This window comes from Leuresthes tenuis, unplaced genomic scaffold (assembly GCF_036924035.1).
Source record: "Leuresthes tenuis unplaced genomic scaffold, fLeuTen1.0.hap1 SCAF_16, whole genome shotgun sequence".
NCBI classification, from domain to species: Eukaryota; Metazoa; Chordata; class Actinopteri; order Atheriniformes; family Atherinopsidae; genus Leuresthes; species Leuresthes tenuis.
In genome coordinates this window covers 9384900-9397884 of record NW_027325370.1, presented here as the reverse complement: position 1 = coordinate 9397884, position 12985 = coordinate 9384900, and the positions used below count along the sequence as shown (strand labels likewise).

General features: G+C 42.4%; 1 protein-coding gene across 4 annotated transcripts in view; it reads right to left on the bottom strand.

Annotated features, from left to right (window-relative positions):
* samd11 (sterile alpha motif domain containing 11) overlaps positions 1 to 12985 on the bottom strand; it is a 50432-nt gene that overhangs the window by 21582 nt on the left and 15865 nt on the right. For 3 of the 4 annotated variants that reach the window (XM_072367975.1, XM_072367977.1, XM_072367978.1), the window contains exons 4-5: positions 7891 to 8000; positions 396 to 488 (exon numbers count right to left, since the gene is read on the bottom strand). In XM_072367975.1, coding sequence (XP_072224076.1) covers positions 396 to 488; positions 7891 to 8000 — 203 coding nt within the window. The remainder of the gene's footprint in view (positions 1 to 395; positions 489 to 7890; positions 8001 to 12985) is intronic. The other variant, XM_072367976.1, reaches the window with a different exon arrangement.

Sequence of the window (12985 nt, the reverse complement as noted above, 5' to 3'; positions counted from 1 at the left end):
AACAGCTTAAAATAAAGTATTTTCTGATTCTGATAAGGGATTTGGTTTATAGAGAAATAATATAGAAACTGTAGCTTCTCCTCTTCATGTCAAACTGCCTCCCTTCCCGACAGGAAGGTGGATCAACCAATCACATCACTTGACGCACAGCTCTGCATGAGGTCGCTCTGTGGGCCTCTACAGCCTGTTGTTACTCATAACACCTTTGTCGGCATAGGTCTGCAGAGGTTTGCAGAGGTTTTCATGTATCTTTAGAGAAGCATCTTCTTCACTCTGCAAATTCAATCTTGTCTGTCACTTTGATACTACTCTCATCCCTGCTATTTTTGCGCGTTTCCTTTGATTCTTTGCACCATGTTTGCATGTTGGGACATTACATACATGCTCAGTCTTACCTTTTGGAGATACACTGCGTGACTTCTTGCTGTCAGAGGGACACTCGCTGCTTCTGTTGGGAGAAAAGCTTCTCCTTTTGCCTAGAAGGCCATCTGTATATGTACAAACACACAGGGAAAGAGCGCAGTCAGAAATAAAAGACCGAAGAGAGGGTTTGATATTGCCACTCTTTGTGTGTACCTGCATACATGGCAGCTACTTTAATGCAAAGGAGAAAGCAATAGGTGGAGAGAAAGGAAACAAAGCCGGTGAAGCAAGCCACGGGCATCTGGAGATGTGCCTGTTCTGTCAGCAATGAGGAGGAAGCTTGTAGCACGGTGGATGACAGACCAGCCCAGCTAACTTGCATGTGTGTTTGTCTGTTTGAGGCAAGGCTCTGTCTCCCTGTATTTCCTCCAATGTCTCTATTCAACAGTCTGTCCCCAAGTGTTATCACAATCTCTGTCTCTCCTTCTTTTTTTCAGATTTTTAGCACCCTTTGACTGAACTAAATTGCATGAAATCCTCTCCTCTTTCTGTTTGATAAGTTTCTGTCAGCTGATAATATGGCTACATCATGTGTTTTTTAGTTTTTGTACCTCCCTCCCTTGCTGTCCTTCCCTCATAAACACTCATTTCTCCATCTGCTTCCATCTCCCTGTGCTCTCATTTTGATGTGTTTGAGCCCCTCTCCCACTAGGAGCTCTCCCTCTCTCCTCCCATTAACACCCTCTTCCTCCTCCTCCTGCTGCTGTCCCCCTGCCTCCACCTCTGCCACCAAAGAGGAGCATCTAGTGTACAATTACAGAAACCCCCCACTGCTGCCCCCTCCTCTCCTCCCCTCTCATCTCTCTCTTCCTTCCCGCCCCATCACCTCACCTCCACCCCCTCAAACACGCCTCAAATCAATACAGGCCTAATCAGCGAAGGGAGGGGATGCGGAGCACATCGCGCGTTGCGCCGGCAGGAAGGAAAGAGCCGTTTGTCATCGCTCTGTCTAGCTCTCCTTATTTTTCTCTCATGCAGCTCTGATTTTCTCCAACTCTTCTGTTTCTTCGTGCACAGAAACAGCCAAGCCAAAACAGCAACTGCTTCTCTTCTTTCTCACTTTTCAATGTATATTTTTAGGGATGGGGAGTGTTTTTTTTTCAACCCTCGAGGATAATGGTTTCTCTCTTGCACGCTCTTCTTTTCAACAAAGCAATTTTTCATCATTTGCACAGCATGTGTAAACAACACTCAGAAAAAAAAAAAAGGGTTGCAAAAAAATGCTTTTTTCAAAATGGCAAAGTGTTGTGTTACATGTCCAACTCTGGCATCTGCCTTTTAACCTCTAACCTGGCAGTCTTTGACAGGTGACATAAAACTTAAGTTAACTGAAGTGCCTTTTGGGTTTAAATGGCATCTTGGAGGCACTTTTATGGTGAAGTTCTGATGCAATTTAGAGCATTTTCTAGTATTTCCTTTTATTGGCAAAATGGTATGCTCATGTTATTGTGTAATGATATATCTGAAGAAGGGTGGGGTTACATCATTTTGTGTCTTATGAGTTGATTGAACATGGGACGATGTGTTCATTTTCAAGATACAAACTATAATCAGTTTGATACACTGTAGGATGACTCCACCAACATCATCACAGCCTAAAAATGCAATACATATGTTTTAATTATTGTATTATTTATAACATCTAAAGTGAGGAAAACTGAAGCCTGCTATATGAGGCACAAGTTTCCTTGATTAAAGTCATCGTACTTTTGCTGTTGTAGTCCTTCAACCAAACAACTGTTGAAATATCTTTGGGCTTCAATGAGTTTAAAGCTTGTTCAGCTCTTACTTATATCATAAAACAAGATAGTTGGTCATTTCCATGTATAGGACTGGAGTGGAGACATTATAAGGACTATGGAGACTTTGGTCGAAATCTGTAATGCAGTGTCAGCACTCCAACTTTTTGCGGTCAGGTTGTTTGGATCAATGTATGCTAGAGATGAAAATGTATCCAATAATGATCGCTGCTATCCTTGCTGAGTTGCCTTAGCATGGTATACCCACTGTCTCCTTCTGCATCTCCATTTGGACAATTTAGTGGGTTGGATAACTTACTTAAAATCTCTTTAAAAATTCTAAACATACGTGACTGACAAAGAGAGATTATTCACACTTCTGAGAGAGAGGGGAAGGAGACAGCGATTTAGGTGGGATTTAGAGGACTCTGTTGTGCTCCTAAAGGACCACTGGTGTTGATGAGAGGGGCAACTGAGCAAGAAAGAGAGGGAGGAAGGAAGGAGGTTCACTAATGATCCAGTGTTTGATGTTGTCACTCAGGTCCTTAGGAGATACACTCCCCATACCATCCAAAAGAGACAGAAAGGGGAGGAGGGTATGAGTACTAATGGACAACAGCACGTATAGACACACGTTTTTCACAATTTCTGCTTTCTCTGTCATCTCCTTTATGATCCCTCATTCTATTTTCCTTCTCATTTTCAAACCAATTCCAGTTCATTTCTCTCTCTGGCCTATACAAAAAAAGAGAAAAAAAATCACTGATGGTCTCCATCTACCCTATTAGTGATCCCCCATTAGTTAAACCCCTCTTCCACCAAACACGCGCACCCCCACACACACACACATACATTTACACCCACACTCGGAGCCTCTCATGATCAAACATACACACTCGAGACATCTCTTGAGCCGACCTCACTTAAGACACCGCGTCTCCTGAGCGAGTGCCTAAGGGCCAGAGATTTGAGGGTGGAAAGCTTTTAAAGCCAATTAAATGGGGCTTCTCAGAGCACCGGCGCTCCCTTTTAATGCCAAACTTTGAGCTTTGCTAGCGTCTCTACAAACCCCTTTACTCCAACTAACACCGCTTACAGTCAACTTTGCGACCCTAGGCCTTTTCCTATCACCTGCTTGTTAATTTCGCTGAGGAATTGCGATTGTGGAGTCAGGCGTTTTGTTTTAGCTTCAAGGCTGTGATTTCCACTGTCAAATAAGTGCAATTATTCTGTGCAGAAAGCAGCTATGATATACCCCTATTCATTTTAGGACACTATGCTTCAGCCTCTGCTCAGTTCTTCCTTGCTAGCATCTCCTCCTTATTTGCTGTTCCTCCCACTGAGAAGAAAGATGGATGAGAACAGAGGGAGGGAAAGAGAAAGAGGAAACAGCAGGACATAAGCGACTCGCCCATCGGGCAGGTGAGCTTTCAGTTTTTTCCGATTTCCTCTTGTAGCTCAAACTTCAGTCGTCCTCCTTTCCTCTCTCCATCCCATGGAGCGTGCTGACAGCTCAGACAACCAGACTCCTTAATTCCTCTCTTACTCTGTTAATCTGTCATCTTTATCAGGCCAAGGAGGTGTGTGTGTGTGTGTGTGTGTGTGTGTGTGTGTGTGTGTGTGTGTGTGTGGGGTGGGGGGGTGGGGGGGGGGGGGTCTGTGTGGAGAGAGGAGCTGAAGGGCGGGGGCGTGACAGGTGGGGACGTGAGGTGGGCCGCCAGCCGCAGCCCCCCGATCAATCTCCACATTACAGCTGACAGAATGGTGCTAATAACTTATTGATCCCCCTCCGCGCGTCGGGGCCTCCGCCGGCCCTGAAAGCCCTGCCATTGATTGGCTTACGGGCCGATGCAGCTGGGAACAGGAGGGGAGGGTGGGGGAAGAATGGATGGGGTCGGCTGATGGAGCTGAGGCGAGAGCCAACTCTGATCATGCTGAGAGTAGGATGCACCACCACCATTCTGTGCAAATGAAACAGTAACACTGCTATATAAAGAGCACCTGTGTTCCTCTAATTCTTTCTGAGAAGATGGAAGGAAATTATGAGAGATGGACAGAAAAGAATGAACTATAAGAAAATCATGACTGACCTTAAAATGAACATCTGTGGCTTTTATATATACATAAATGTCCCATTTGATGCACATCATGGTTATGTTACACGATAAAAACTAAACTTACAGATAGTGTAAGCTTTTGTTTTCATCATCCTACATGCCTTCTGTCAGTACAATCTTCCTATCGGTACAATCTGCCCTCTGTATTAAAATGAAGTGAAACATCACCTCCTCTGCACATGTAGAGTTGCAGAAGCAGCAGTAATGTTTCCATCAGCAATAACAGTGACTTTTTCAAATAAGCCCTGGACTCTGACAGCCACAGTAACAAAAACTACTTTGTCCAACGGTAACATGGTTAAAGCATCATTGCTAAAAACAAACAGCAAAATCAACTTTTTGTCTTTTTTTTTTTTTTATTGAATTTTGAAATGTCGCCATGTGGCGATAATTCAATGTTTATGAAGGCATTAACTCTCGTGCAGACTTTACATTTTCAGATGGCTTTGTGTACCAGTTTGTAGTAGTGAGTACAACTTCTACAGAATTACATAGTTTTTTGTACATGTTTTGATAGAATTGAAGGAGCGTGCATGGTGGCAAAATAAACCCGTCAGCACCTTAGCAAGCCAGTGTCATCATAATGTTGGTCAAACAATCAAAATTTTGCAGCTAATAAATTCTGCATAACAAAATTACAATGAATACTTAATTATCTGTCCTCTCTCATTCTTGGTTTTACGGCTTTCTATGAGAAATCTTTCAGTTCGTCATCTAAACACACATCTGTCTACTTTCAATAACAGCAACTGTTGCTAAGCAACGATTCATGACAGATTATGTATAATATTTCTATCAAGCAACTCACAAGTTCCTGGGTTATCATAGGCTATTTATGTTTTAAAAGTATCATCTTTTGCAATAACAGTATGCAATGAATTGTCAAATGGACGCATGTTGTTCAAACATACAGAAAAGGGGGGCTATGAAATAATGTTAAATTTAAAAATAAAGAATAGCAAAGACTAAAAACATAAAATAGTGTTTTTTTCTATAAGCATTCTGAGAGGAAAATGTCCACTTTTTGCACCACTTTATATTTACATTATTCTATGGCTTGACCAATATGTTTCCATTTTAATATGACATTGTAATTACATCTCCCTTAAGCAGTTAACCGTTTTAAAATATTTACAACCACATTTCCCTGTTTGCTTCTGTAAGACAGGGTGTTTACTTTGGTGCAGAATTTCCTTTCTATGCTAATCATGTAATAAGGAGCTAGTAATACTTTAAAAACCATTTTTAAAACCTCAAAATTATTTTGAAAGGAAAAGTGTTGCACAAACATGCCAGGCTGCAGATTCAAGCAAACATCTAAAAGCAGGCTTTTTCAACCACACACGGAAAGATGCGCATGCACAGACACACACAAAAATGTTCCCAAGCCCCAACCGCTGCTGCAGCCCCCAACCACACACACACCAACTGGCTATAACTGCTTAGGGAGCCTGAGCGTAAGGAGCGAAAGAGAGGGAGAGAGTGGCGGCCCCAAAACACCTTATCTGCCTGTTTGCGTCTCAGGTCTGACCGCAGAGCCACGGTTTACAGTCTCTACAGGAAGCCAGACTCTCAGCGTCAGCGTCGGCGCCCTGCACCCCCCTCCTTCCTCCTCCTCCATCCCAGAGGCTCTGAATCGCCAGTGGCTGTGGAGGGAGGGATGTAGCGTGGAAGGGAAGGAGGGAGGCAGCCCTCCTCTCTGTTCCTCCAATTTAATTAACGGCCCACCACCCCGGCGCATAGACAACCCGGCAAGCTTGCTTCCCTTTGCTCCTGACCTCCATCCCACACACATGCACATATAGCAATCCACTGCCATAGTTGCTACTTGCCCTCCTCTGATACCATGACCACACTCATTTATCTCTCTCTCTTCTCTCTCAAACATTTCTTCAACTGTGAATCTCTGTCTTGCTTTTCAGACTTTTCTTTTACCTCTCATCTGTCCCACTTCTTGTTTGCCTCCACAGTGAACACTTTAGGACAATAAGTCAAATGGTACAGTTGACTGACAACTTCCTACAATCATATACACAATATGACTGTTGGAAGCTTCTTTTATATCTCATCCATCTCAAAGTCAAATAATCCACTACTGTACTTCACATCTCACCCACTTTAGTGTTTGGATGCAAATTTCAACCTGTGTTGATTTTGCGTAGGCATGCATCTGTATAAATATGTGTTATTTGTGCGTAATTGTGTGTTTGAGAATGCATGTGTGTCTAATTTCACTGGCAGACAGAATTAGAGCCAGTGGCTGATCGGATTGGACTTGTTTACAGACACGAAGCGAGCCGCTTAGGCAGCCTGTTAAATCTCCCTTTAATGCTCAAACGGACAGATTTTAGGGTCTTGGACCCCCTATGGCGTTGGCCGCACTATGCTTATACCCTCCCCCATCATAACCTCACAACCACCTCTATCCGCTCTTTTACTCCGACATTAAGAAAACTATTCAAGGCTCAGACTTTTAAATTAAGTTTAGTAGCTGATTAGGCTGGAATATTGGTGGAAATCTGTCCCAAACTGACGTCTGAGATACTGACTGAGCTCGTTATTGAACAGTCTAATATCCTCCTCATTCCACCCACCCTGCCCGATATCACAGGCACCGTATGGACAATTAATCTGGCAGACAGAGGAGGTGAGCTCACAGGGAGTAGGTATGGAGGTGTTGAGTCTGGGGTGATTATGCCACTTGCTGTGCCTCTAGCTAATGGGATAAGAATGGACAGGGTCGAACTTCGGCAACAGTGGAGAAAAGGTATGGTCCATATTAATGAAAGGCACCACGATCATTAATTAGATAAAAATAATATCATAATCAATATACTTTATACAAATTGAGAAACATATTACCGATATGTCTGTAAACACACTTGACTGTGTTGTTTCAGCATAAAAAAAACGTTGAGAAAGTTTGTAGTTTTGCATCTTAATGTGAAAAATTTGTTTGGTGATGTTTTTCCTGTGTAGCCTCGCTGCTATCAATCATTTACTTTGGGGATCATACAGTACACTACACAAACATAATATTTGCCATGAAACTATGTACAACTAAGTCAGTGTTGCAGCAACATAGAGAACAGAGGGTCTGATAGGTGAATAGTGATATACAGATGGCTCCATAATATCCTCAAACAGGCTACTTGGCAAATAGCTGTGATTAAATGTGGTCTGTGTTTTTAAAGCTCTTAGCTTAGTAAATGCACACTATGGTTCCTCTGCTCACATGAAACTGGATTAAAGGCAAACAAAGCTATTTATTCAGATGTAATTTAAAACAAGGGGTTTAACAAAAAATCCTGGAGTGCGGCAGGGAATGTGGGAAGAATATTAAGTAATCAACTTGAGAGCGACCTTTAGGAATGAGTAATACGCTTAGATTTAATTCCCCCAATTGCACAAATTAGAGTTAATTATGGGTAATGAAACATGTACATGTGTTACAGGAGAAGGAAGACATAGGGTGGCATACATCATCACCCTAGATGCAAAGGAGGAAATAAAAATGGAAGGATGGTAGGAGAGAATGAGAAGCGGCATCATATATGCATAGTGACAAACCTTTAAGCACAAACACTCATGCAGCGTTATGTGGATCCTACCTGTGTGTCCGGTACTGGTGCTGTGGTCAGAAGCTGACTGGCCCTCGGGCATGCCGTGCTGTCTGGTGTGGTGTAGGTTGGAGATAATTGTAGAGAGGTCACTGTCACGACTGTAACAAACACATGCAGGAAAGAGAAGATATTTAAAAACAGCTACAAGCAATTTAATTCCACCTTACAATCCAAACCAGTACGTAAAAAAAGTAGAACTGTATCACTTCAAACCATTTTGCACCTACTTACCACAGAAATCCTCCATCAAGACAGACCTGTTCTCTATAAAATGCACTCCACCACCCAGGCCCAACAACTACAAGTGGCTGTCCTGTCAACTGGCTCTTAGCTCTGTGGTGTGTAATACACTCTGACAGACTACTGTATCCAGCACTTTCCGGTCTCATCCTCACTCATCTTCTACACTAAGATGCATTAATGAACATATTCACAAGTCATAAGTAGTTTAGCAGCTTAAACCTTATTGTGGCTCCTTTCAAACTGTACTGCTCGCAGGTGGTTTTTTGAAAATACGTGGCAACTAAATAATGTGAAAAACAGACAAAGAATATTTAAGAAAATATATGTAAAAGCAGCCCTGAACTGATCTTACTAACTGCCGAGAGTGTATTATCTTGAGGTTAACACTAAAACTGTGGCATGTGACATTGATGATTGAAAGAAACTGAGCTCCAGGATTTCTTTTCTTTTTTTCTACACTAAATAGGTCCTTCATAAAAAACAGGCCACAAGAATCCGTCAAACACCCTGTCCTGCCCTTCAGCACCCAAAGGAGGAGCAGAGGGAGGGTTTACAGATTAGTCCTAGATTTGGTTGGAGCTGCTCTGTCCTTCCAAATTCTCCATCCACTGTCTTTCTAGTCTCCCCACACCAATGGACCCACACAACTGTGTCATGGAGGTATTTCATTTGCAATCTGATTACCATCCTGATCGCATTAAAGAGGAATTGTGATGGGAAATAGGCGCTTAGCATTTGAGGGGAGTATGGCAGCTGGGCAGCACAAGTGTAACCAGTGTAATGGCCAAAAGCTTGTATGGTAGGAGAGCTAGAAGGCTAAATATTTCCTAACACATCATTTACTGTTACGTGACTTTGACATACAAGTTACACTAAAGACTGTTTGAAAGCTTGCATGTATGTGAAATTTCTTCCACACTGTCATTTTGTTGACATTATAAGCCTAAAAACATGCAGCGTTTACACACGTCAGTTTCATGATATCAGCATCTTCTTCTGTGAGCAGAAATCACTTTTATAGGTTTAACTGGCAACTTTATTGAAAGCTCGGTCATCTGTGACGGGGGTCTGGTATGACACGGCAAGCACAGTTTATGGGACAGAAGCAGCGAATGGCTCTTAGCTGCCACCACTGTGACGAGGCCACACTGTTTGTGGCTGCTGGATTTGGGTTTTTACAGTCCCATGATTACAGGCTCCTGCTGTAATGTCAGGCTGTCGGTCGCCAAGCTGTTTTCCACACGCTAACAGAAAAGATGAAGGGTAGTGCTGAGGGCCTCATGCTGGCCTCACCAGTCACCTCTCAGTCACCGAGAACCAATGACTCAGAAATAAGCCCGAGACAAAACAGTCCCCATCGGTTGCTAGGCAAGGAGACGCTTGATTGGACTGCAACTGCAAACTTCTGAGACTAATGATAGACTCCGTTTTTAGGGTGTAACTTGCTAAAATTGGTAGCTATCTATGTCTGGTGCCCAACGATTTTCTTCAAAAAGAAAATGAGATACAGGAAAGGTTTGTTAAAAGTCTTATAATAAGGTAAATGTGCTACCCAATGGCTCCAGCAAACATGCTACTACTCAAAAAGATACTGAAGTTATATGTTTCCAGTTTAAGAAGCTGCAGCCAAATCTATCAGTCAGCTCGCTGCATTATAACACCACCCTCTGTCCATCATTTAAAGTGATCATGATAATGCCATCCTGAACTTCTCAGAGAGGTGGTGGGGTTATTATCTTGTGGCGAAGTGGCCGCTCTAAGCCATGAACGGCAAGGACATTGTTAGTTGGGTAATTAGCGCACTTCTCCTGAGCTGTCCCGCCTCAGCTTGGGCTAATGAGGGCTTAGCCCTATCCCGACCCAACTCTGCCCTCCCTCAAACCCTCCTCCTCCTCTTCTCTTTCCTGTGGGTGGAAGCAAGGTCACACTCCAGCCATGGAAGATGGAGAGGGGGATGGGGACGCTTTTTAAAACCCAGTCACCTGAGTCAGCGCTCCCTAAGGAGCTCCTAAAGCCAGGGTTAGCCGGGAAGGACGGGGGCCTCGGAGAGGATGGAGGGGGGTTATTTCTTGGCTGTTGGGCCTGATAGCTAAGAAGGACATGAGCTGCCTTCTTATCACCCAGCTGCACACCGGAGACAATCATCTCATGCTCAACTCATCCCTAAAGTGGTCAATACTGCCCCTTCATCAGTGGGCACTGACCCCAGACACTGCAGTAATAAATATGTGTTATTACTCAACATCAATGATTATATAAAACTTTGTGATAATCTCTGTCATGTGTAACATCTTGGATATTGATGCTAGTGCGGTTTAAGTGTGGTTCCTGAAAATGTCATGTTCTCTACCATTAAAATCCAATCATATCATGTCACACGCTATCATATACTTAATCTTTCAATTTTCTGTGACAGTGTCTTAAAATGTTCACAATAATCTCATTTTAAATCAAAGTGCGACAAAAATGTCCAGTATTCCAGTAAATCCATCTGTTGTTAGAAAGACCGTGCTCCCATCTACAATATAGTACACCCAAATAACATGAACAAGCTCTTCTGCTGGCACTAGGAGTTCACTCAGTATAAATGCCCAGTAGTGCCCTGCTGTGGCATTGGCACATAAAGCTGAGGTGGCGGGGCTGGAGGTCACAGTGTGAGTTGGCAGAAGCTGGCGGCTCAGGCACCCTGACGCCATGTCTCACACCACCGCTGGGAAAGCGCTGACAGACAGGCAGCAGGGATGTGAAGTTGGAGGAGGAGAAGCAGACAGGAGAGACAGAGAAATGGATTGCGAGTGCTGTGTAACATCTGGCGCTTGCAGGTTTGTTACACTCGTCTGCTTAAGACAACAGTTGGAACACACACCCTGCTCCAATCTGCTCAGGAGGCCCACAGCAACAATCAAATACTGCCAGGCAAGATGTAATATTCAACAACCAGAGCACAGCAAGGTACGGACATTGGCAGCATTTCTTTAGAGCTCAACAAGAATACATCCTAGAACTGGTATGTTTGGACACAGTATAGATGTGTTCTATTTCCTTTCCATATTTCATCCGATTCTTGAGCAACCTACACTATTGTCATGCTTCTTACAACTAAATCGAAAGGCAACCTGCAACTGGGAACCCTGCAAGCAGAGGGGGTAATGAATAAATATCAAAATATATACATAAATAAGTAAGAGTGGCCCAGCTTTACCTCTCCCCGTTGTTCCTCCCATATACAGGCTGACATGAGGTCAATAAAGCAGCCATGGGAGGGAAGTACATTGGAAATACAATATACAGCAACACTCCTATGCTGTATCGAGGTTCTCCTGAATGCATAACTAGTTTTACTCCAGATTTCTCATGTGAGATATATTTTATAAGTTGCTATTGTCCTCCAGATTTTTCTAATTTGGAGAGACATTCATTATGTTGTAAGAAACATTTGGCAAAAAAAGTCAAATTTATTCCAGCATATGATGTAATACCTTTGAGCTTCCACAGAGCACACTGTATGAGGCCAAACCTCTTATCTTTACCTGATTTCAGCATACCCTATGACAGGACAGGGTGAATGATAACCACTGTGCTTTTTACAGGTGGAAATGATAAACATCACGCTCCGAGCCAAATTTGAGACTAAATCGTTGGAACACTGCTGACCATTTTTTTGTTAATCCCAAGTTTTGATGGGGAGTTCATGGACAAAACACTGTTCTAAGTGGAAACAATGAACGTTTTGCAGCTAGCCAACGCCCAAACAGCTACTAAAATGCATCGACTCTGTTACCATGGTAAAAGCATGCAAACAAGACCAACAGTTTTTGAAGTGAAAAGGTTTTCAAAAAAGCTATAAAACCTCCAAGCTCCCTAATTAGTGCGTCACGGTAGAGCCATTTCCAGTTACATCACATTGTCCCCTGACTGGCGTAAGGTAATGACACAGCTGTCCAATAAATCCAGAGGAAAAGTTAAATCCAAATAATGCATCTCTGTGTTTTCTGTGGAGATTGAGTAAAACAAATATGTTAACAAATATGATCTGGTGCTGCTGTGTGAAAAGATCTTTTTCTTGCAGAGAAACATAACATAATATGTTTAATAATTAATAATTAGCTATATTCATATATGTGAAAAGAATGGAACAATGATCAAACACTCTGACAGTAAGTAGTAATGTGTGAATTTAACAAAAGTTCATGAATGGGAGAATCTTATCTTACCTTCTAATTGCAATAAACAGCCTCTTATACACATCAGCCTGCTACAAACACTACCATAATAGTGCAGTTTTATTCTCAGTGAGCACCACAGCAACACTACAAATGAAAAAACACAGCTGAGTAAAAACTAATTATATCAAAACTGTGACAGCTTAATGAATCCGCTATAGAAAATAAGATGGGACAGTATGTTCAGTTGAATTTAACATGTTGCTTATTTCAATCAGGTTTTTTTTGGTTTGGACATATTAACATCTGAAAAGATGGTTCACACCAGAACAGGCTATGTTTTGATCCACAAAAACAGCAATAATACATACAGTGAATATTTTCTCACCCTTTGGAAGTGATCAAGAAGTAAATGGCCTCATTGAAGAACTGAGAACCTGCCTGTTTGTTTTGATAAAGGGTAATAATGGGTAAAGTGATTTTTTTCCTTTTTTTCCCCTAAAGGTTGCAGGCTGAAAGACAGACGTCAGCAGGTGTAAGTTATAAAATCCACGATGGTTGCCAGGTAATTACCCAGACTCTCAGTCAGCATTTCTCAATCGAGCTTTGTTATCTATGGCCAACTGAAACAAACTCTAAAGAAGGTTTTGTTTTGCCCTTGAGTAAGACTCTTAAAA